General features: G+C 40.1%; 1 protein-coding gene across 2 annotated transcripts; it reads left to right on the forward strand.

The window, feature by feature from the left end:
* The first annotated feature begins 8,994 nt into the window (after positions 1 to 8,994).
* On the forward strand, positions 8,995 to 21,455 carry NTPCR (nucleoside-triphosphatase, cancer-related). Of its 2 annotated transcripts, none has more exons than XM_014875038.2 (5): positions 8,995 to 9,131; positions 11,621 to 11,783; positions 12,863 to 12,965; positions 15,647 to 15,856; positions 20,158 to 21,455. In XM_014875038.2, exons 1-5 carry the CDS (start codon positions 9,098 to 9,100, stop codon positions 20,224 to 20,226), a joined length of 579 nt encoding a protein of 192 aa, XP_014730524.2. In that variant the 5' UTR covers positions 8,995 to 9,097; the 3' UTR covers positions 20,227 to 21,455. The 2 variants fall into 2 exon arrangements, with proteins under 2 accessions (XP_014730524.2, XP_088017638.1); XM_088161512.1 differs by having other exon boundaries at positions 9,030 to 9,131; positions 20,137 to 21,455.
* The last annotated feature ends 4,503 nt before the right edge of the window (positions 21,456 to 25,958 follow it).

Consider the following 25,958-nt stretch of genomic DNA (forward strand, 5'->3'; position numbering starts at 1 on the left):
AAACAAGTAATATGAACAAAAAGCATTTATAGAATAACATTTGTATTTTAAATGCATTTGGGTAATTCTCACTAGGTTCAACTACCCTCTTTCATTCAATTTGTGTCTTGGTCCCATCATCCTTACTTACATAAGCTATTTTTTCTCATAAAGGTGGAAAAGAGCAGGACTGCCCATAGAGATTACAAGACCAAACTCAAGACTTCTGCTGAGTCCTGAAAAGAAGGAAGAAAAAAAGAAAGGTAATATGAAAATTATGCACCACTACACCAACCAACCAACCAACCAACCTACCTACCTATAAAGGTGCTGCCCTTCAGTTCAGGTTGGGAACTCAGGAAAAGAGCACAGAAAGAATGGTTTTTGCTATTCATTCAGACAACACTAGTCTGATGTTTTCATTTGTTGGTAAACAGACTTATGACTGAGGGGAAAGAGTATCTCAATGAGCCTTAATTGTTTTCCTCATGTCCATGTTTTCTTCTTCTCATGGTCTCCCTAATTAAGAAAGGTACTTTTGCCACATAATCTCCCATTAACTCAACAATCAGATCAGTCAGCTCTCCTTTCAACACCAAAATGCTGAGGTGATCTTTAGATGTTACTTTCCAAAATTTAATTTCCAACAATTCGATTTAATTCAAGGTTAACATTTATTTCCCCCCCTCTATGGAATGGGAAAAATAATAAATGGGGTGAAGTTTACTAGCACAAAAGTAGGTATTTTCGAATTAAATTGAAAGGAAGGAGCCTTCCACCAACCCTAGGAATAGGTCACGACATTGCTGGTTCGTGAACACATAACTGTGGCAAGGCTGAATACAAACCTAAGTGCTTGCAGAATGATGGCCAACCTCTAATACAAGGTAATGAGGCAGAGATCCACTCTTTATTACATTTTAAATGTTAAATGCATTGCCCTTCTAAATCTACCCACTTAGTGTTGATCCAGTTGCTTCACTCATGAAAAATTTTTACTTGAAAAACACCTAAGTTACAAATGGACTCCAAATATCAGTCAGGCAGACAAAGCACATATTATGAACAAGTAAATAAGAAGCTTTTCTTCTGGGAAGAAAACAAATCATCAGTTCCTGGCAAGGAGGAAAATCACTGTTTCCAGCAACCAAGACTTCAGAACAGCAATCTAAACTGATGAATCAGAATTCGTAATGACACAAACAAAATTATACACAGCCCTCCACAAGGGTTTATAGGAGAAATTAAACTTAACTACATTACCAGTAACATGACAAATGCAGCTACACTAAAAAACACATGATTAAAAAAATGGTAACTAAAGAAAATTGTAAAAATGAAGACGGTTTTGTCATTTAAAAAATGAATTTCATCCATCTGATTGTTAAATTACATTTTTTTCCCAGTAATATTGAGCTGAATTGGCTATTCAGCAATGTCAATACCATTAACTGCTGATGCTGAAATAGGGTTTTGTTTTTCATATTAAGCAATACATGATTGACAGCCATGCCAGAGATTGTATAGATTTTAGCACAGGAGAGACTGTGTGTTTACTCTCTGTGACTTTCCTCTTTGTGGCAGGGCAAAAACACTAGGAGGAATTTATTCAGCAGGAAAATTTCTTTCCCGTGTTCTTTTCTTGGTAGAAAGAGAAGAAATAGAAAAATAACTACCCAGAGACTTTATTTTCTTGGGAAAACGTTATACAAACATATAACATGTAAGCACAGGAGTACAGGATGTCCCTTTTAACACCACGGGTGAGGAAGAGGATGCAGCAAAAGAAATGTACAGGCATTTTTTTGTAAGTGACACAAATGCAAGTACACATAGTATCAGATGGTGTCCAGTTTCTAGAACAGACAAAGGCATAACAAGATTCACTGACTGAAATCCAAAGCTAGAAAAATCTGACCAGAAAGAGAAATGCAAATTTTAAATAAAGGGAATAAACTACTGGGCTGTTTTATTGAAATGTGTTGGTAGATTCCTCAGCATCTGACCTGGACTCTCAAATGACCACAATGCATTAGACTCCACACAGAATAAGTGTGTACTATATCCTGGCATCTGATTAACACAAATATGAGTACATATCCAAAATGGTCTCTGCTGACCCTGAATAATGAAAAGCTTTAATCCAAACTGAATATACAAAAGAACAAGAGAACTACTTATGGCAGTTTTCTTATGTACCTTTCTGATAGCTCCATTCATGTTGATTAGTATTTTACTCGATAATAAAATCTAACAAAGTAATTTCAAGGTATCACTGGTGTGAATAAGGCTGGAAAAATTGGAAACTTCCTGTTTTAGGGAAATTAGATTTTGTAGTTATGCTATCTCTCCATTTTTTCAGACTTAATTACTTTTGAAGGTAATAACTAATTTAAAAAACAAATGGGATACTAAGTGTCTGAGAAATTAAATTCTTGAAGCTGATGGACCAGGCATATAACTTACTTTTCCTCATGGTCTGCAAGAATTAATCTATTGACATATTCATATCTGGGGACTTGCTCCAAGAGTGTGTTGTCTGATCCTGGCAAAAAGCCAGCCATATTTCACAGATCTCCTAGATTTTATTAGAGCATATGGAAATAGATAATCCAAATGAAAAAGTTCGTTGGGTTTCCACTAGGTCTTTGAAAGGCCACTCACCTATGGCCTTTGAAGAGCCAAACTGCCATGGAATAATCTTACTATGGATAAATAATTGCATAAAATACAAGAAAGAATATGTAGGGGTAAATGGACATTTTTCATAATGATGAAGTTCATCATCAGATGTCCATCTGCATCCACACTAAGGGCTGTTTTATTCAACTTCATCACAAATTATATAGAGAAGAGTAGACAGCAAAGTGACAAAGATTGCAATTGATGCTAAATTATTCAGAATACAAGAAAAGCTGGCTAGCAAATTACAGATTCATGGAATTGCTAGGGTTGGAATAGACCTTTAAGATAAGTCCAACCACCAACCTAGCACCACCACCATGCTCACCATTAAAGCATGTCCTCAAATGCCATAACCACATTTTTTGACAGTGATGACTCCACCACTTCCCTGGGCAGTCTGTTCCAATGCTTGACAACTCTTTCTGTGAAGAACTTTTTCCTAATATCCAACCTAAACTTCCCCTAGTGCAACTTGAGGCCATTTCCTCCTGTTCTATCACTTGTTACCTGTGAGAAGAGACCAACCCCCACCTGGCCATCCAGCCAATCTTCTACCCAGCAAAGAGCACACCCATCCACACACTGTGGGAAGCCACTTTCTCCAAGAGAATGCTGTGGAAGATAGTATCAAAGGCTTTACTAAAGTCTAGGTAGACAACATCCACAGCCTTCCCCTCATCCAGTGAGTGGGTCACCTGGCCACAGGAGTAGATCAGGTTGGTCAAGTAAGACCTGCCTTTCATAAACCCACACTGGCTGGGCCTGATCCTCTGGATGTCCTGCTCATGTTGCATGAAATGGATCTGGATGAATCCATACTGTGTGCATATATATATATGCATGTGTGTATAAATACATATATGTATATATATATTTTGCTGGTTTTGGGCAGGGTTAATTTTTGCAGTAGCCAGGAGGGCTGAGGGGGCATGGCCAGGACCCTGATGTCAATCTATACAACCTCACCTCATTGCCAGCCAGTTCCAGGAAAGGAACTCTCACCCTCAAAGGGGTTCCTTCCTGTTGAAAAAACGTGGTGGGGAAGCTCTCCCATATCGTTCATTGTCCCGGGGTCTGTGGTGGGCATATCTGCATGTGAATCATTCTCTCTTTCTGTGTATTTTGTTATTGTTGTTGTTACTGTTCGTTTTCTTATCTCACCGCTGTTTCCAATAAAATGTCCTTATCTCAATCCATGATCTTTGACTTTTGTGCCTCCAATTCTCACCTCCATCCTGCTGCATGGAGAAGGTGGGGGAACATGAGGTAGAGAGAGAGAGCAGCTGTGTGGTTTGGAGAGTCTCAGTGGGAGCACCATTCCTAAGTCATGACAATATATATACAGGTATGCACATTTTCTATTAAAGGGCTTTCACACTCGTCAGCCAGGGAGGGGAACAGGGTGAATATGGATTCACCCGTTGCTGTTGTTTATGCTGTGTTTTCTGTTCTGATGATCTGCATGGCCAGCCACTCGTGTGTGTAATAGGTACACTGTGTGTGGCTGTGTGTCTGCTGGGAGTAAGTGCTCAGTCTCACTACTGGCTGAATGAGGAAACATAGAGCTAGGGCAGACTTTCTTCTCACAAGCTACCAGACTCAGCAACTACTAACAGCCTACATCATCACTCTGTATTTGCCCTCTTCCATGTAGGTGCCAAAGACAGGAAGGCCTTCCTGAAACATCCTTACACTTGTACTGCACGGCTGACCACAACATCCTTTAGGTATAAAAGCTGTTACCTAAAAAAGGAGCATCTCTGAGAAGTAGAAATCTGAAAATTATATTCTTCTAAATACATATATATCTACAGCTTGTCAAACTGGCTTAGCTTTTCCTTGTATTCTCTCAGCCCCAATGGGAGATCATTCACTTCACTTTCTCATGATTTTTTAATTCACTTCATCCTATGGTTTCTCAGAATTGTCTTGTAGGAACTACTGCCTAATGCACTTTCTAGTAAAACAGTTTATACTCTGACAACTGTCACTCAAAGCAGTATAGAAATTCACTTATGTTCCTGCTTATTTAAATCAACAACCACAAGAATGACATTTGCTTGACAAAACTGTTACACCTTAAAAAACAGCAACGAAAAATTTAGCAATACAATTAAATTTATCCTCTTTTGCAATGTTCTTCCTCAATTACAAAGTATTCCATTGACATCTGACAAAATTCAGTTGAAATTTGAAATTTTCAGGTCAGTATCCCTGTCAAAATAACAGATTATCACTGTAAATCTGGTTATATCATCCCATAACAAACCAAAGCTGCATTTTTTTATCCAAAGTGAATGCATCTTGCTATTTCTAGTAAAAATGTAAGAATACCATACAAAATGTCATGCAGTTTCAGGGAGACTCTTATCGTTTTCAAGAAGTAGGAGATGGGAGACTAGAAGAGCAAACCAGAAAGCTATTTCATTGAGAATGAAAATAATGAAAACTGGTTTCCTATGGATTTGTGCTATGGATTGAGCTCTACGTGACTTCTCTCCTTCCAAATAAGGATCTTGTTTATGATGCATAATTCATTAAAAGAGTCTTCCTCTTATATCCAGACATGTACATTTGAAAAATGTACAGCAACTTATTGGATTTTTTACTTTTTACCCCCGTCTGCGATTGCCCATGCAGTTTACCATGCTGTACTGGGAGAGACAGAGGACTATGTTCTTTGAATGCTGGTTGCTCTCTGTTGCTTACAATAGTAAATTCAATCTCACAAATACTCTCCAATACCATATATTTATTTAGAACATTTGATCTATTTATTTCTATTATTTATTTCTATTTTCAGGAAATACTTTCAGGAATTTCTTCTGTTTTGGGGGACATAACCACTGCTGGAATTAACATAAAGGATTTCTACTGCACGATCCACACAAAAAAAAGTCCTATAGGTAAATCTCTGATAGAAGGAGGACCACAGCTTTCATCTAGAGGAAGCTCTGCATGTAGCTAATGGCTTATCTCTCTGGGAAGTTTAAGATTAAAGACGGTCAGGCTGTAGATGCTCAATGCTTTCTCTCAGACACCTGCTGATGCCATGATTGCCTCACAGGCCAAACGAAAGTCAACTCTGAAATACCATCACTAGTATGATTAGATGGCCAGTGGTATACAGCCAGACCCACTATCTGAGAGCAGGAGAATTCTCTGCAGGGGAGAACATGGACAAAAAATAAGGAACTCTCTAATACAAAGTGTTATTTTTTTAAAAAGCAGGGTTCCCTATCCTGATGCAAGCAAAATGCTGTACCAGCTTGAGGTATTGTGAATCAAGAAGACAAGTTCTATTGCAGAGAAAGAAAAGGGTTCCAACTTAACCATTCTGTCTTCAATGAGGGGAAAAACTCCAAAACCCAACACCAGATAAACCAAGGCCTGAAACTGTAATGAGGTACTGTGCCTACCTCGAGGCAGAGTGCTGAAATGTAAACTCCTGCCTACTGAGGCAGGTCAGAGATGGTAGATTACACTCTCATTCCTTCCAGCTTCTACTCTAGGGAATACCATAAATATCCTAAATGGCCTCTTTTCTTAGTCACTGGTCTGGAAACTTGCAGTTAATTAATTTTACCCCATTCAACATAAAGGTCTAGGACTCTATCCAACTTTTTTTTAGTCAACATCCAGCAATAAATGCAAGCTTCCCCAGGCTTAGCTAACAGTTCATAAAAATGATTGGCAGCTCCTTCCGAGGTCTCCACAGATCACCCAGAATCACAGCCTGCCCCTGGAACTGCACAGGGGGTCTTTTTTTAAATACTTCTTTCATGGCCTTGCCCAATCACACAATTCAATTCAGTATGAACTGAATTTTACTCACCCTCACCTAGCAAAAGAAGAGTATAGGTACTTGGTCAGGAAAATATTTTGAACTGGGAAATTCTTAGGAAAAAATTACTACTTATTAAGTTACCCATACTGGAAGAGGAAAAGCTGGGTTCTTCTCATCCTGGAAGGTATAAAACCCATGTACCTATTTTCTTTCAGAGTTATCTACACTGCTAGGGTATGTGCTCTTTCTACTTATTTCACCTAAACATCTCCATCCAAGAATGCAAAAATCCCAGGATCATGAAAGCACATAGGCTGACTCCAAACACTACTGGTTCCAGCATACAGCTACAGAGACAATAACTTGTGCCCTGCAACTCGTGCTTCTTGAACAACCTGCATCTTCTACATAGTCACTGATTATAGAATATATATATATATATATACATATCAAAGGGAACAAGCTTAAATAGTAGATCTTTGACAAAATATGCATAAAAATTCCAGTTAACGTAGCAAACATAAGGCCCTCTTAACAACAAAACTACAAAAGCATAACTGGCTTAACTACTTCATGGCTTTCATGCTTTTAAATGACTTCAACCTAAACAGAGCTTTCAGGAAGAGAAAACATTTTATAGTAGAAATTACAATGGAAATAAAAGTGAAATGCTAACTAATTTAAGCCCTGGTGCTGCAACTACTTTGCTTACAAATCTGTTTGCAAGAGAAATGTTCTAATCACACAGAGAAATAACTATTGAGAGTCTTGTATCTGAAAATGGATGAAAGAGTTCTTAGAATACCAGAAAACAAGAGTTCTGTCAAACAGTAGTGATAGCCTTAAAATTCTCCACACGCACTTCTGAAAAAGAAAGGGTTGATTTGTAAAACCTAGTAAAACTCAACATCGAACAAAACAACATTGTCTGGGTCTCTTTATGTGGCCTGCCTGGGAGACCAGCCAACAGACTGATTTGTTTAATATTATACAGAAAACCTACCTGTAAAATCAATCATGGTAAGCTCTGCACAGGAAGTTCAGGGCAAGGGTGAATTAGCCAGTTGTCAAGTGCTGTTCTTGTGTTAATAGTCCATTCAAATATGCAGTTCTTCTCTGCAGTTCTCTCTTTAGATTAAAGATGCCTGACAAACACCCACAAGAAGTTAACATCACAATTTCACTGATCCTAAAAAGCCACCAGAACAAAGTACTGGAATGTAAACTATGAAAATGCGGTTTTCATTTTAGATGACAAGGGAAGCTGTCTTTGTTACTTCTCGACCCCCCGACCTCCCAAGAGTCATGCCAGAGTTGTCAAGTTTTTTTAATTAAGTATTTAAGCATGAAACATGCTCCACATGTAGTCATCCCTTCTAAGAATATAAAACAATACAAGAGTGGCCATATGTAATGTACACATCAAAAATATTTTGTTCAATTTATGGAAATACCCATCTACTGTGAGGTGCACTCTACCTGCTGATGTGCACATTTCATCTGGCTGACAAGGATACTCATTATCTTTGTGAAAATGATGAATAACCTTTAACTCCTTGAGAAATTACTGAAAATTAAAGCCTGACAAAGATGGGCTGAACCTGAAGTGATCCATTCTAATGAGGCAAACAGAAATTGGAATGTATCCTTTCCATAGTCCAGTATCTTTGGGTAACCATTTTAGTGCTTATGGCCAGGCAGGAATCAGTATTTCTTGGTGTCCAGGCATCACTTCACCCAGACAGAAGCCTGTGCACCACAGTCTCCTCCACACAAAAATCCTTTTCCTTGCTCCCTTACTGCTCCCCATCATGAAAGTGTAAACAAATAAGGAGGCCCTATGCAGATGGCATTTTGGGATGCAGATGTCTATCAGCATCTTTGTTAAACCTGCCAGACCTTCCCAATTTGCTTAGCTCTGCAACAATCCCCTGGTAGTATATCAACCTCCCTATTTACATGTGCTGCCTGCACTGAGTTGTATCTGCTCAGCTTGGAGAAGGTTATGTGGAAACCTACAGCAACCTTTCAGTACCCGAAGGAGGATACAGTGATGCCAGAGAGGGACTCTTCCTCAGGAGCATAGTGACAGGACAAGGAGTAAAGGGTACAAACTGAAAGAGGGAAAAATTAGGTTAGATATTAGACGTATTTTTTTCACTGTGAGGGTGGTGAGGCACTGGAGCAGGCTGCCCAGAGAGGCTGTGGATGCCTCAACCCTGGCAGCGCTCAAGGCCAGGCTGGATGAGGCTTGGTCTAGTGGGAGGTGTCCCTGCCCATGGCAGGGGGCTTGGGACTGATCTTCAAGGTCTATTCCCACACCTTAACATTCTATTATTGTATTAATATTCTCAGACATGTGACAGCTAACTGGAAAAAGAACACGATGTCCCTCATCTACGAAAAAAAATCCACTTTTTTTTTTTTTTTTTTTTTTTTTTTTTTTTTTTTTTTTTTTTTCCCCTACTCTTCCCTAACCTTAAATCGCGTCCCTCCCCTTTTAAACACGACAGCCGCCCCTGCCTGGCCCCGCCTCCGAGGCGGCCTCATGCCGGGCCGGGCCCGTCGTGCCCGAGGCCTCGGCGGTGCCGCCCGCCCGGGGCGGGGCCAGGCCGGGGCGGAGCGGGAGCGCGGCGCGACCCCGTCATGTCCAAGCACGTGTTTCTGACGGGACCCCCAGGTAATGGCGGCGGGAGGAGCCCGCGGAGCCAGGCACGGGCGGTGGCACGGCCGAGGGGATGCCTTGGGACACGGCCTGGCCTGGCCTGGCCTGGCTTGCCTTGCCTTGCCTTGGCCTGGCCCGGCCCGGCCCGGCCCGGCGCGGCTCTCCGCGGTGCCAGCGGGGCTGTGAGGCGCTTAGAGCCGGGGGAAGGCAGCTGCTGGCGGGCCCCGGGCTCCGCGGAAGCGCTGGGAGCGCCTCCAGCTGCAGCCGGGCCCGGCCCGGCCCTGCCCTGCCCGAAGTTCCACGGCTGCGGGCCCCGAGCTCCCCCCTCCCCCGTGTCGAGGTCAGAGCTGTCGCACTAATTAGTTTGTTCCTAATGAAATGCCACTTTACCTCTCCATTCAGTCTGTGGGAAATAGAAAAGAGCCAACACCAGTCTTTCAAGGCATGCACTTTTCCAGGCGCTGCTGCTTTATCCCTGGCTTCTGCCCTGGAAAAAAAAAAACCCTGGACAACTAATCCTGCTTCAATATAAACTGCAGCGATTAATAATTTCTGAGAGCTCATCTTTCCTGTAATTTAATTGCAGTGATTTAGCACTTCCAGCCTCAGTGAAGTGCAGGTGTAGGTAATAACTGTGTCCCGGATGGGCAGGCCTTGATTGAAGAAGTGGAGTAGTTTGTCATGGTAAGGGAATCTGATTATTGTGGAGGCTGTGTAGGACAGAGTATGAGGGTCAAACTGTACGGTTGATTAAGAAATTAACTAGTTATTATCATTGCGTAGCTTTCCTTTGTGGTGTGGGAGTAAAGGGGTGGCACTAATTCTCTTTTTTGTGAGCCTCTTGCAGATGTCTGTCTTGACTGGAATTAATTTAAAATGCTGCTGTTAGGCTGAGATAGGAATACATTCCACCCACTTCACACTGGCTTTCCAACTGCTTGAATAAAGGCAGCCTTGCAGGAGATGCAGAGGTTAGGGTTGCTTAGGTCTTGTCTCTCAATTTATCTGAAACTGGATGTACTGTTTTGATTAGCTAAATGTCTAACTTCAAGCTTTCTTAAACTTTTGAATCACTCTAGCTTGTTTGGCAGTTTACTGAATAAATGCGAACAAATTGGAGATAGCAAATCCACTTAGAAAAATTAACATAAATTCACTTACAAGAGACAAGGCCTTGAAAAGATGTTAGATACTGTGGGTGCCACTTTTGTCATTTTTTTGATGTTCAACTGCTAGGAAGCCCTCTTCTTCAAATTTGAAAAGTTTGCCTAAGCATTTGACTACATGCCTTTGAAGCCACAGAATATTTTGCCATTGGTATTGACTGTTAGGAAAGCAGTTTCTAAATCTGCTTAAATTCGAAATTTGGCGTGTGCGTGTTGAAATGATTTCTGTTGGCATCTTTAGGCATCTCACATGTGGCCTGTGTTCCTCATCTCCAGGAATTTGAAGGTTTCTTCTGCAGGATTATTTTCTATCATCTGAATTTTTAAGAGCAGTGATTAAAAATTAAGTGATAGCACTGAATTTTGTGGGAGGCAATAAAGGTGAGTTTAAAAGGCGATTGTTGAGGAATGTACTTGTACAGTGGCAAAGGAAAAGAAATGAAAGGGTGTCTGGAACATGGCCAGTGTTCACACTGTAAAAGGTGCATCAGACTGTGCAAGGAGATATCAGGTGGTGAGAGTTTAAAGGACTTGTCTTAGGGTAAGAAAATTAATTATAGGGTCAGAAGATAATTTATGTTAAAAGGGACTTGAAGAGATTTAAAGGAGTATCAGCTATGAGGCCAGAACAGGTTGCTTAAGCCTTTATCCAGTCATTTCTTGAAAACATTAAAATATGTGCAGATTGCACAGCCTCTCTGGGCAACCCGATTCATGGCTTCATTGCCCTCACAGTAAATGAACTTTTCTCTGTATCTAGTCAAGATGTCTCTTGATTCGGTTACCAGAAGAAACATTTTTTCTATTGTTGGGACTTCATAAGGACTTGGTATCTCAGGGACATTGAGTGCTTCCAATTTCTAGGACATCAGTGGAAGAAGTGTGTCCTTTGTGCCAGTTAGACATCTGGTAATAGCAGTCAGCTTTGACCTTTTGATCTAAAAAGAGGTTGAACTTAGCTCTCATCTTAAAAGTATTGAATATCAGTGGTAGAAAGGAAGATTCATCAGTCAGTCTTCCAGCAAGGTTGGATATCAGTTTTGTATTTATCTGCCTTATAAGTTTTGTGGCCTGCTCATGCATCATCTAAGTAACAAATTCATTGGTAGCCTGGGATATTTGTACCATTCTGTTGTGAAACTTTATAGTGTCAGTACACGATGAACTTTAAAAGATGCTTCTGTTCTTTCCTACCATTTAGAAAAAGTAATTTGCAACCTTCAAAAGTAATCAATGTTCCCACTGAACTGAATCATTACTGCAGCATTTAAAAAAAATGGGCTTTTAGTGCAGAAGAAGATTAATGCTGTGTGCTTTTTTCCCCTTCTTTGTTTTTAGGGGTTGGAAAGACTACTTTGATCCAGAAAGTCACTCAAGCTCTAAAATCCTCAGGTGTTTCCATCGATGGATTTTACACACAGGAAGTTAGAGAAGGTGGCAGGAGAACAGGATTTGATGTTGTCACTCTGTCTGGAAACCGAGGACCTTTATCTAGAGTCAGGTACTGAAGTTTTAATAACTGTAAGCAGCTTATTGTTTTACATGTCTGCTCCAGTCCTTTGGCATGTTAAATGCTCCTCCAGAAGGTGATTTCCAGCACACATGGCTTTCATGATCAAGTTCTTTGCTTGGTTTTTGTGTCTTGCCCGATGCCTGTGTTGCATATGTGTAGGCAGTGTCTGTTGCACAGTGAAATATTGAAATGTGATGGGCAGGGGTGTTCTCCCTTACTGGCTATTTTACACCAAATAGAGGAAGCACTGCTTAGCCTTTTACTGTCAGGCCAAGTCCCCCAAGTTAAGTAGCTTATTGTGGGCAGGGAGGAAGATTTTTGTGTTTCCACTAACTGATTTATGGAGACAGAAGTGGAAAATGAAAAGCAAAATTGCATATAGCATTGTTTTAAAGAATATTTGACTGGTCCACAAAACTTGCCTGTGAATTTTAAGAAAAAAAGGGTTTCAGAGCCCCACAGGGGCCTCTGAAGTGCAGAGTGCCTCACAGACTCCTGATTCACTAGACTTAGATTTTCATACTTTGTACAAAACTTGGTCTATGTCCAGTGCGAACTTAGCACCTCACTCACACAGAATTGATGTGAGAGTAATTTGCACTCTGCTAATAACAGACGTGCACCTTGCACAGTGTGGTACAGCACATGCAAAGTGAGTATTTTTCCAAGATTAGGGGGTTTGCAGCCCATACTGAGATTACTGAGATGATACTGCTATGATGCTATCTGTAGTGTCAGATTACAAAATTCGAAGATCTGAACTGCTGACATGAGTTTTAATTTCAGTGTAAATATACTTTCTGACTTTTAAATGCCATTGTCCTTCTATACACTGTTGAAGTTTGAGCTTGCATAGTTACAAAGGATGCATATGGTATATTTATTATCTGACAGCAAGCTATCTGCAGTATGATTTACTGCATGGTTTAGAATTTCCTTCCCTTTCTTTCTAAGAAGAATTAAGGGAATTTTATTTATTTGGATAACTTCTTATAAATTCACTTGAAATGACTGCAGTGAATTCTCACTAAACTCAGTACTTTGAAGGAATTGTGTATCCTTTTCAGTCCCAGTTCTGATTCTTCTGCTTCAAGACGTGGATACCGGGTTGGACAATATGTTGTAGACCTTGTTTCATTTGAGCAGTTGGTTCTACCTTTGCTGAGAAATGTGAGTATTCTATGAAAGCTGCTGAGAAATGTATGCTTTATGATAGTGTTTTTAGGAGGACCCTTCTGCACAGATGGTTTTTGATACTAATGGCCTGTTTCTTGGATATTGCTAGTTCTAATTGACTTCAGGGTCAGGAAGCTGGAGGGGCAAATCTGGGTTGTTCTCTTGTTATTATTGTGGTGTTGGAGAGATTGCAGTCCTGTGAGCAGGACCTCCTTGACCTGAAGAGGCAGCAGGTGGGAAATTTCTCCTATATCACTGTCTCATTTTGTTTGGAAAGCAAACAAAATGCACAAGTGGCTTGCCACAGAGAATTGGATAGAATCAGAGGGTCTAAGAAAAAGGCTTTTGCTGCTGCTCTTCTTTACAGACTTCTTCCCCTCTTCCTCTGATTCCCATCTTCTTGCAGTAGAAGCATTTGTTTCGTGAATTCAGTGAGTATTTTTGATTACTGTTTCATAAATACCTGCAGACATAATACCAGCCTGATTATTTGGGATTTAGCCTGCTGCACAAGGAGTGCTCTGGCTGTGACAAGACTTCCCACACAATCTTTTCGCTATCCTTTTGCTAATATTCCGTCACTGCTTTTTTCACTTCTCCTTTCTCTCTCTCACTCCAACCTTTCCCCTCTCCAAAATTAAACAAGAACAGGTTTGATTTTGGCAATAACATACCACAAACAGTGTGCAGCAGCTGCTGATCTGTCCTACTCAAAAAATCCTGTTGTGATTTTTCTACACTGCCAAAGCTCAAGGGGACAAGGAAGAAGGGATTTTTTGGTAAACTTAAAACAAAAAAACCCAAAGAGGTGCAAGGAGTAAAAATGAGATCGAGGATCTGATTCTTGTTTTTGTCAAAGAACATTGAAGTCTGAGAGTAGGAAAGCAATGATGTTGGGGCAAAGGAGAAGGGAAATAATAAAAAAATGGGAGAACTTTTATATGTTAAATTTTGCTGTAACTATATTTATGATGTTACTAAATAGAAAGATAGTTTATTAAAATATACTTCATTAGGCCAGTTCTGTACTTGGAATCCTTTAACCACTGAAATCCAGGAGAGATCTTCCTAGAAAAGTGTTAGTGGTGTTGAATTTTTTACATTACTTATATAGCTTTCTGCAAGTACAAGAAGGTGAAGAGAAGAATTGGGGCCAGCAGAGTCACACAGTGCATGTGCCCTTGCTCATAGAAAGTGCTGTTTATCAGTTTTATGGGAATGTGATCATACATGAAGATGGCCCAAAATGGAGGAGGAGAGTGAGGAAGATCAGAGAACTGAAACAAATGAAGAACGAAGGGAGAAGAGTCATAGGTATGTTCTGGTTTGATGAGAGAGCAGCACAGAATAGGCACATGCCCATTTAAACTTGAGCTCTTAAGGCTTTGTTCAGTCCAATGAGAATTAAGTAGATCCTGCAGTGGAAGATATCTCTGGTTCTGCAAACTTTATCAGGCAAGACTGATAATTTCTAAAGTTTTTTTTCAAAGCAGAATACTCTCTTCCTCGATATGTGACCTAGTGACTAGTATTGGCTTTTTGGCTCACTGATCTATGAAAGGATTTTTAGATAAAACAGCTACTCAGTAGGGACTTGGCTTGAAAGGATTTTAGGATGCATATTATACAGTTCTTTCACTTTCCCAGAAGCAAATACTTTGCCTTCACAAGGGGAGATGTTTCGATCTTTTTCCTTTTTTTTTTTTTTTAGTTTCTGTATAATATGGCTTTTATTGGTACATACTCATGGATCTATAATGGTTTTGAATTGAGTAGATTTTTCTCCTCACTCTTCTCACTTCTACAAATAATGGAGTACAGTTCTCAGTCACTTTTACCAAACTAGGATAGGCAGTACAGTTGAAGAGTTCCTCTGCTTTGTGAGCTGCCTTTTCCTCAGTAGCAATCACCCTTGTTTTCTCCTGGACTTCTCTGCTGCTCCAGCCAACTGCAGCACGGCACTGTTTGGCATAGCATTCACTTCATGAAAAAAACAAACTAGCCTCAGATTTGCTTAACTATGTCTCTCCTACTATCCAGTGGCTAGGACTATAGAATAAGGTATATCTCAATATGCATCTGTTCTAATGTGAGAGTGGCTTGCAAATGGCTTGGTTGTTATCCAGACAGCTTTGAAGACAGCCAGTAGCTCTCAGTAAAATGCTCCATTATCCCAACTACAAGAGGAGAAGCTTCCAAATCTAGATTTAATGGAAGTCTTCTTTTTTTAGATACCTGTTTTGTGGGACTACTGATCACATAATTAAGTATGCATAGTTTAATGAGAAGAGTAAAGTATTTAAAAACTGCTGACCCTCAGAATGACCGAGAGCTGCTCATAGGCAAAGTGCCGTTCTTAATTGTCAAGTAGCTCATATGGAACCATTGTGAGAATTCTGCTTTCAAGGAAAATGATGTTATAGATATTTCCTATTGTAGTTGGTATTTATACTGTATGGTTGTTTCCATCCTTGCAAAAATCTGTCCAAAAAAACCCAAATTACAGATTTATAAGTCTGTCATTTACTAACAGTAGCTGTGACTTTCCCCACTTTCCCCAGTATTACAGTTGAATTTGTTTCTTTTGGAGGTATTTCTTTTGTCAGCATAGAGATTACTTCTGTTGCCTGTTCTAAGTTTTGCTGTTTACAGTCTCTTGATGCACTTTTCCACAGGTAAATCATGGAGGTGACACAGAGAAAAGAATTTGTGTCATAGATGAGATTGGTAAAATGGAACTCTTCAGCCAGGCTTTTATTCAAGCTGTTCGTCAAACGCTGGCTGGCTCGGGCACTGTGGTGCTTGGAACTATTCCAATACCTAAGGGAAAGCCACTGGATCTTGTTGAAGAAATAAGAAGTAGGAAAGATGTTAAAGTGTTCAATGTGAGTAATATTTAATATCCTTAAAGAGCCTTCTGTTCTAGGTTACTGGTTTATATTTGGCTCTGTTTAAAAACTGTTACTGCCAGTTGATAGCTGTGGGTAGCTTGCATGAAATAAGTTTTTTTAGTTTCCATTTTATTCTTAATGGGCAGGTGTTCACCTTATAAAAAAAAAATCCCATTTGGCACGTACTGTAGCAGTCTCACACAGCTGGCTTTGCATGTGAGGGGCTGCAGAAGTAATGATATAGTTGTTTTAAAAGGTTTCTTTGCTGTAGTATTGTTGTATAGGTATTCATTATTCCTGAGAGTTAAATCTTTTTAAGTACAGTCAGATTTTTAAACTTTCTTGGTTTTTTTTCAGACTGGCTTGCAGAAATCTTACCAGTAGTCGTATTTAAGGAAAAAATAAAAGGAAAAAAGGGATCAGTGGAGTTTACAGGAATGATTTATAGAAGAAAGACAGTTGTAAATGGAGCATACTTTCTCTGGAGTCAGTGAACCAATTTTGAAATTCATGATGTTACATTTACAGACATAATTTTTAGAATATTAGGGCCTCAGAGTACTTTTCTGATCAGTTACAGGGCTGTTCTCGAAAACTTAGCACAGCAAAACATAGCCTGTTCTTAAGAGTGCATGTGTGAGGTTTCCTTAACATTAGTGTCCTCCATGCTTCACAAAAACAAAGGCACCTCTCACTCCTTTGATTTATGTTGTTTTCTGTTCAAAGCTGGCTTAAAAACCTGCAGTGCTCAAAGTTCCTCAGCTTTCCTTTAATTGAGGATCCCATCGTCATCTTCAATTTATGTTTTTATATTAAATGCTGATTTAATGAAATGCTAAAGCAACTGTAGGAGCAAAGATGAGAGATTATTCCTTTCCTTCCATTCAACTCCCTTCATTCCTTTTAAAGACAATCCGCCAGGTTTTTCCACTGCCGAGCTGATGTGCATTTGTAGTCAGGCTGTTGAACAGAAATGCAAGTAAATTGGAATTTTGTATGAGTTGCTTTACAGGGGTAGGAGTGGGGAAGAGGGGATGGAGAAGCCTTGCAGAAAGTACCAGTCATTAAATGCTTAGGCCACAGTCATGGCAGGACAGTGGTATGTGCATTTGGTCCTCTCATGAGAGGGGCTAGAAGGCAGCATTTGGCTTTTCAAGGAAGCTTTTGAGGCTTCTACTATCTCTTTTATCAGATGATATTCAGAGGGCATGGGCTACTCAGCCCTAGGTTTCCAGCTGTATCAGGCTGCTGATAAATCTTACTCTCAAGTACTGACTCCAGCCAGCAAAAGTCTTTCTGTAAATTTCAATGGAGTAGTGTTTTCTCTAGCTAAAATGTCTTTACTAAAACAATGACCCATCCTGTTAATGCTGCTGAGATTGAGACATGCAGGTTTCTTTAATTAAGTAGAGATCTCTGGGGAATCCATTAATCAAAGCATGGAGGTGAAGTGTGTGACAGACTGCAGTCATTCCCAGGTGTCACAGACCTGCTAAGCTGAAGTCTTGTGCAGGAGAACATCTGTCTCGCTTGCTCCAGTGACACACTACATGCTCTTTCCCAGCTGGATAAAATGTATGCATGAGCAGGAGCAGAACCTGCCCGTGGGAAGTCAGAGGTGTTAGTAGCTGAAGTGGATACTGGGTCACCAGATATGTTTTTCAAGGGCTGTGGCATTGGGAAACCTGGAGTGCCCAAATAGCTTACAGTCAGTAATTTCTTACTAACTTGGGTGGTGCCTGGAAGTGTACAGAAGTAGGTGGCTATCTTCCAAAAGCATTCTGCCTGCTTTGTCACTTAATAGGGAGTTAGGCTGCATTCAAATAGCTCATCTCAGTTTTTTCATCCTGCTCCTAGTGTCACAAGGACAATTCTGATGAGAGAACAGCTGTTCAGTGTTTTACAGTCCCTTCTGTCTTGAAAGCGTATTTTGTTGGTGTAAGTGGGCCCAGATGCCCTAAAAGCAATTCAGCATTTGGTCCCAAATGTTTAGTTTATTATGTTTAGGCCACTTAACGATAGGAGCTCTGATATTCAACACATTTGTTTCTATTGTTGCCCAGTTCCATTTTGCTGAGAACTAAACTTTCCAGTGGAACTACAGAGGCTCTTTTTGCACTACCTGCGTCTATGTAGTTTTGCAGATATGGTGGCATGAATAGGATCAGGTTATCCTTAGCAGCTGGCAGATATTAATTTTCTCCCATTTTCCCATCCAATAATTTTGCTTGCACGAAAACCATTAGTGAAGAATGGCTGTATATGCCTATTAAGAAAGAAAATAGTTAAATGGATAGGGAGAAGAAAAGGTTCCATTTGAATAGATTGTACATGAGTGGTTTCCTTGACGGTATTTTTAAGTTAGAAAGCTTTTGTCCTCTATAGTTGCCTGCTTGGAATCTAGGTGGTAATTTCCTCCAAATTACATAAATGCTTAATATAAGCAGCATCTACAGTTATTTTCAACTCCTTTCTAAAAACATACCCATCTGTTTGTACATTCAGTACAGATACTGGGAGATTTGTTCTCTCTGGGAAAGCTGCCTGCACAGAATGTCTCCAGATCTTAAGAGGAGACTTATATCTATCAAACAGCCTTTGTAAAACAGTTGTGAAAATTTCCTAGCACTTGGCACTTTCTCCCTGCTGTTCTCACTGGACTTCTGGCATATAGGTATGGAAAAAGGATAGATAAAATGTAGTATTGTTTTTGTTGGCTGTGAGAGTGGGAAGAGCTATTAAATGTGCAGAAGGTCCTTTGAAAGTCAGGATATCAGCGCACTTGCTGCGAGATTTAGAGTTTGGCTCATCTGTGCTGAGTATTGTTTACCTCGGGGTCCCAGTAACCTTACTGAAGAGCATTCTTTGTTGTCTTGCTCTTTGTTTTTTGTGGGGGTTTCTGTTTATCCTATAAAGCTTGGACTGATTCTCAGTAAAAGCAGTGACATTTTCAGACAGATCTTCATTTTCATTACTCTCCTCCTTCTTTTTTTTCGTCAGTGTCACTTTTTCATTAGTCCCATGTTGATCTGCTGTGTTGAATTCAGTAGCAGGTGAGACTACTGTCTGTAGTTTTACAGTCTGTTTACAGCACTTGGATAGGATGTGTGTGACTGTAAATAGTGGTAGGCTCCTAGGGCCAAATTCCTCAGATAGAGCTGTCACCTATTTAACAACAACAATAATAATAGTAATACTTTCTCCTGTTCATTATTGACTGTAGTACTGGAAGGCATACAAACTCTTGGGCTCACATCCTAAATGCAGATATAGGCAGTGCAGTGGAACCTTGCTGGTAGAGTTTTATGCTGTGCATGGTGTTTTGTCTCTTTCCTCATCAAACAGCTTTTCTTTGTATGAATGCCCTTACTTATTTTTTTCAGTTCATGTGTCTTTGTCTGATTTCTTCCTGCCCTCTCTGCAGGGATCTGAACAGTGGGGAAAATTTCTTAGGCTTTTTAAAATGAAGCTTTTGCTGATGCTTCACAGTTGCTCGTTACCCTTTTGCAACCTCAGTCATCTCCCCAGGTTTTGTTTGAGTGAGTAATGCATGGCATTGTGGATCACAGGGCTCTGGATCAGGACCCAGTCTGTCAGGGAGGGATAATTTACACACACACACTGTGCCCCTGGGAGCTGAGCTGACTAGCAAGTACCAGCAGTTGCTTGGCAGTTTACAGTCATCTGTATCCACATATGCTGGACTTAAAGCCCAGCATTCCCATGGACTGCTCAGCCAAAGGCATATCTCATTGTGCTACAGAACACCCCAGCTTTCTCAAATAGTTTTATTTCTTTTCTAAGGTGTTTCTCTCCTGTACCAATAAGGTTATTCAGAGTACAGAGTTATGCTGCTAAGTCTGTTTTAATTTGTTTTCTTTGCAGATGTTTTTGACTAGGTCTGCCATCTTAATAAATACAACCCTTTCAAGTAATGAAGGCATAAGAACTCCACTTTATAGTAGGAAAGTTGAATTTGGTAGTTGAAAAGGATTTCTAGTAATGACAAAAGTACATGCTGGTTCTTTGCATGTTTCTTCTTAGTTACTCAAGCACTGAATAATACTGCAAAATACAACAGGCAGTTAAATCAAAAGATCACTAAATATTCAATTGTGGCTTTTGTGGGTTTAGCATACTGTGTTCTCTGTAGCAGAAAAAGGCAGGTGTTTGACACAACATGCTTGCACTGTAAAAGAAATGCATTGGAATTTCTGCTTTGATTGTTTTTGAAGTAAATGCTGGTATAGAAGTTATTAATGAAATTATATCAGTTTTAATTTCTCCTTCTCTAGGTTAGTAAAGAAAACAGAAACAGCATTTTGCAAGACATCTTGGCAGCTGTGGAATCCTGCAGAAAATGAAGACGTTTTCGGTCCTGTAAACACTAATGCTTTCATTTCAACAAAACATTACAACATTTTGTGGATGGTTTAGAGTCTGTCCTTCCTGCTTTAGTCTCCTGTAGGCTTTACTGGAGCCTTCAGGGTAAGCAGGGTAAAGCTGGTATTACTCTAAAATGGGATGGCAGGATTGTAATTTATTCAGTTCACTGAATTAAAAAAATTGAACAGATGTGTATCTAACATCCATTTCTAATCTGGATGTTTGGAAGTTAGGTGGTCAACTCTGATCTGAGTTACCTCATGTGAAAACAATTAACTGTACAATCTGTTTGACATCTTAGTCTTTCTGAGTGTGTTTGACTGTTCTGCCTACAGATCAATTCAATATCTGCAACATAGCCATGGTGCAACAGAACAGAACCCTGTCCAAAATGTGTATGAGTCCTGCCTGGTTTATGTGGGAATATTTAGCTGTTGGGGACCCAACTTAGGTATGTTCAAGTGTGTTTTAGTGTGGGTACTGACAAATCAGCAGGTAGAGGGGAATAAGCAGATATGCTCTCTCCTCCTATTCCCCAGGCACCCCTGTCTGCAGTTGCAGTGTAAGAAGGGTTATCCAGAGTTACAAGGAAACTTCCCATAGTCACAAGTGACATGTACAGAATTCCATTTTGGGAGGAAAAATAGCCAAATCTACGCTCTCTTACATGGCCCAGACACTAATTGATAAGAAGACTGCATTTTGAATTAATTTTCAATTTTTCTGGTGGCAGTCCTGTCCCACACCTCCTTACAAATAATATATATAAAAATCTTCAAGTCCATGAAGTTCATTACGTCTTGTTTTTTTCATGCTGAGTTTAAGGCATGATTGACTAAATACTGCATTTGTCTGTATTAATTTTACAATCTGTTATGTTTGTTGATACTTTTGTTTGTTTGGGTTTTTTTCCTTATTCAATTCTATACATGCTTAATGGTGAAAGAGGTGTTTGAGAAAATTAGACAATGTGTTCCCCTGTGAGGAATGTAAATGTGTTCAGCAAAAGTGCTGCCAGTTAATCAGTTTTGCATGTTGTGAAAACAGAATTCCCTCCCAGGTGCACACTGTTGTTCATTGTAAAATTTATGGTCATCTCTGTCTGAAGAAAGTTGTTAAAAATTCAGTTGTTTCTTGACTTTTTTTTTTTGTTCAGTTCAATGACTGTTAAAATGAGCAAACTATTTAAAGGCATCTTGAAGTATCATTCTCTTGATTTATTTCTGTAAAACTGACACCCAGAGTTGTATAGGTCTGGGTGGGGATAGGTATTTTTACACACACCCTGCAAACACCTCCTAGGAGCACGGAAGGAATGTCCTTTTTCTCTCTTGCATGCAGGACAAGGGTCTGGTACAAGCTTTGCACCTCCACAGGGGGTAGGAGGTGCAAGCTGTGTTAAAGGATGCCATGGGCTCATTCCCTCACTGCCTTGTTAGGACTACCCATCTGCCCAAATCCTTTTGGATAGTGGTACTCTGTTCATCATAATTGGGAAAAAGAAAACTCCTCTTAGGTTCTCCACTTGACAATGTACAGCTCCTGGCTGCTTTTTGCAGAATGAGGTTGTGCCTTAAAGACACACTAATCTCTTCATTACTTCAGGCATTCTACTCGGACAAAACGCCTTTTTAGATGGGGAGGACTTGGGACCAGAGTAAACTTCGGCAGGGCTATATGCCATAGGTTTTTGAGCAGAAACCTCTCTGCACCTAAGTGTTGGATGCCCTCCTGTTTCAAGGTTAAGTCTCTTTAAGATGTAAAATATACTGCAAAAGAATAGTTCTTTCAATGATTAAAGAGTTACCCAAAATCTAGCACAGTTTTAGTGGGACTGCTATTGAGTCTTAAATGAGGACTGACCTTAAAAGCTAATTATAAAATGGAGATTTGACACTCCTCTGGTAGGGGCCAAGGAGGAGAGTTCTGTTAGGAGTCAGTCTTCTGAATTCTGATTCAGCCAGAATTGCTGAGAGATCACTTAAAGTGGTGTTTATTCCCCATAAAAGTAGATATATTGCTCTGCATGTTGTGCCATGATGCCTACTGTAGTCCCATCATTTAGTAGAGTAGGGGAAAAAACCCCCAAACAATTACACCAAGAAGTTTGGGGAACTTTTGATCAGTGCTAATAGTACTTTTAATCCATCACATGGTTCAAGGAAGACCTTTTGTACTGAGGCTAGACAGTCCCTAGAAAATGCAGGTGGATTTTTCTTCTCTGTAACTGAGTGAAATATCAGCCCTTTTAAACGAATGCATATTTTTGCTGCTGACATCAGTGTGTCTTGTTTTCCTGTCTCAAGATCGGTGAGTGTCATTAATTTGTTGTCCTTTTTCTAAGCCTGCTTTCTCTCTGAGCTAGAGTGCTTCTCAAGAGAAATAAAGAGAGATTCTGTGATCTGTGTTCAGCAGGAGAATGTAGATGACCTTAACAGTCATGTCTGGCCTTTAAATCTCAGATGGTCCTGAAGATATGATTTGCCTGTTTCAAATATACATTGAGTGAGTGAGAAAGTTGTATTTCCAACTGCATGTAAGTTTTTATGACAACCTGTGTTTACTTTAAAGGTAAAAATTTATTGTCTGGTCTTGCACTAGTAAAATACTTGCAAGGCCTTGAGAGCACTGTAACAGCAAATGGAGCATTCAAAATTCCCCTGCTGGGCTGATTTTTATTAATAGCACATATTTGGTGAAAAGCACCTCTGATGTACCAGCTAGATTCCAGATGACAACATTAGTGCACCTGCAGGTTTTAATTGGTGCAAAAAAGGGGAGAATGTGAGGTACCAATTACTGTCTCGAAGCCTGAGAATCAAGGATGTTTTTGGCAACAAGTGTTGTAATTCCAGCATAAAATTGCACACAGCAGGGAATAAATAGGGCCTGCATTATTTATCATGCATTAGGCAATTTTTGACTTGTAAAACTGAGTGAGAAAGGTGAATCTTTGATACTGGGCCTACTGCAAAGCTAAATATAAGTAATATGTCTGTGTTGCAGATTTAAGGATGTACAAGCACTAGTGAAACATGGTGATTAAATACTATCTCGTAATCTAAATATGGCAATAAAATAATATTAAAAAAAAAATATTGAAAAGAAGATGATTGTCACATGCTGGAGAATCTCACTGGTAATTCTAATCTTTTATAATGAGCTGCACAAAATTCAGCTAGTCTTTAACAAAATTTTCCAGTAAGAGAAGAGCCATCAGTTGGTTGGCTGGAGACAAATGCAAATGACATTTTCTTGCCTTATTCTAATAAGCAGTTTTTATAAAAAGCTGTGAATGACATCACAGAGAGTCCTAAGATTCATAGATATTGAGAGTATCTAGTCATCATGCCAAGGGAAAAAAAAAAAAATCACATTGGTAAGTCCTTTTTATTGAGATTTGTCTTCAGTGCAGTGCCAAGATTTTCTGCCTATGGCAATGAGGTGAGACTTTGCAACAAGAACTTCAGTTCCTCACAATGACAGTACAAAATGGAGGGAACAGCCAGCACCTCTGGATTTTATTTTTGGATGAATAGGAATGAACTTTGCAGACTACGTCCATCACTGGCTCTTGTTTGCTGTGGTGACAAACAACTGGGCTGAAGGCCAGGCTGGGGCTTGCCAGTGCTCCTGGTGGATGTGAGCTGTTCAAGCACTCTGTGCTTGGCTTTAGTAAAAAGTTACTGGGAGTCTTTTTGCCAGATCTTCAGGCCATGTTTCACCATTACAAGTGTGGCAACTGGCTTTTACTATATGATGTAAACAAGAGCCTATATGGGAAAGGAAATTTTAGGAAAATAAAATATGAGGGAGGTAAGTATCCCATGCTCAGTGCAAAGGCTGAAGTACTGTGTTTGTACTTGTTTTACCATATACTCTATCCTCCCTGCTATAATCTGCTCTACTCTTCGTGTTCCTCTCTGGTTGCTGAGACAGTGTGGATGAAATCACTCCTAGTGTTTCTTTTCAGCAGTGGTGATGTTATCTGAGGCTAAGCTGGGGAGAGGCAGAAGAGGCCTCCATCTCTTCATCCCTTTTGACTTTTCTATGAAGGAACTACAAATGTACAAATGGTCTTGTGGATTGAGCACTTGATTTCCTTAAAGGATGCATTCAGCTTGCTAATAAGATGGGAACATCACTATTTTCATGCTGTAGAAACAAAAACATTTGGACTGGCTGAATGAGGTAAGTGGCCTCTGCAGCTCTGCAAAAATCAAGCATAGCACCTGATGCAAAAAACCCTGATGGAACTCTTGATAAAAGGTCCTTACATGGTGGTGGTGGTGGCGGCATCCTTCCTGCATCACTAGAGACAGACATGTAGGCAAACTGTTAAGCCTGAGCAACTTTAGGGCCAAGTTTTAACAGTATTCAGCATGGTGCAACCCATCAGCAGGATCAGAGATGACATAAAAGAATGAAAATCGCATATGATTTTCATTTAAAGGCCAAAACCTGCCCCAAAAGTGGCGTACTTCACCTTGCAGCTCTGAGGCACTTCATGTGTGAAGTTAAGTATCAAGCTATTTTTCAGGAATAAAGATATGACTTCAAAGCCTTCATGTGCATGTAGGCACTGGTGCTGAGGAGTCAGGAGCCTTCTGGTGTTATGCAGAGCTATTTGGAGGAGCTCATTGTTCAAATTAGGCCTTGTATAGAGGTTAGGTTCCTATTTATTAGCTTAATGTGCATCAGGGCCTTCTGTCACAAGCAGAGTTAACTGAGTGTATCCCTACCTCATGCAAAAATGGGGGAAGTCTAAGATACCTTTAGTCCATACAACCTCATGCCTAGTTGCAGGTTTCATTTCTAAGCATTATGTCAGGACTGGCTCATATTTTCAACTGCTGTATATAGCAGTAGTCTTATTATTTTAACAGCAGACTATCTCCAAAAATACAGTGACTGTAACATGGGAGAGTTTTCTCATTTTGACTCTTTTTCTCTTACGTTACGCTTGTTAGTGGTCACTCGGGTTTTTTCAACCCACTATGCTACAATAGCAACTTGAAGGCAAAATAAAAACTGTGTAAGATATGGCTACAAAAAAGGAACTGATTTTTGAATCTTACCTTGACTCCTGTTTTGCCAACTTGCTCGCTGTGACTCCACAAAGGTGTTAGAAGCCTTCTGTCCTTTCTGGCAGCCACCCTGTGCAGCAGGAGTCTGGACTTCATGGCACAGCTGCTATCCCCAAGGAGTTATGCTCCAGGGGACAGTGGCTTGGACTAAGGAACTGTGAGGCAGCTGCATTATTTTAGGATGCAGTACCAGAGAGATGTGGAGATCACAGAGTCTTGCAGAAGATTTTGAAGTGCTGTCACTGGGCCTCAATCCTTGCTAAGCAAATACAATGGTTGCTGCTGAAGGGATTTGTGCAGTCATTCCTCAAGCTGGTTTAGTATGCTTGAGTTGGATATACAGAATAATTTAGGTTTATTGGGACTACTAGAATTACTTATTTTTGATAGAAATTGATTCAAATTTAAAGATGTGAAAATTGGAGGGCTAAGTGATGCTAGGTGAATATGGGAAAGTTCTCGGTGCTTTTATGTGCCCTGCCTCCATGCAAGAAGACAAAGCTGTGATGGTTTATCCTGTGGACTGCCACGCAAAAGCCCCCAAAGCAGAAATGGGGCTGGTGGCTGTTAATAGGAGCCTTCATTTGCAGTGAAACACTTCATGGACAGTGTGGTGGGACAAG

Source organism: Sturnus vulgaris, chromosome 3 (genome assembly GCF_052056855.1).
Source record: "Sturnus vulgaris isolate bStuVul1 chromosome 3, bStuVul1.hap1, whole genome shotgun sequence".
NCBI lineage: Eukaryota > Metazoa > Chordata > Aves > Passeriformes > Sturnidae > Sturnus > Sturnus vulgaris.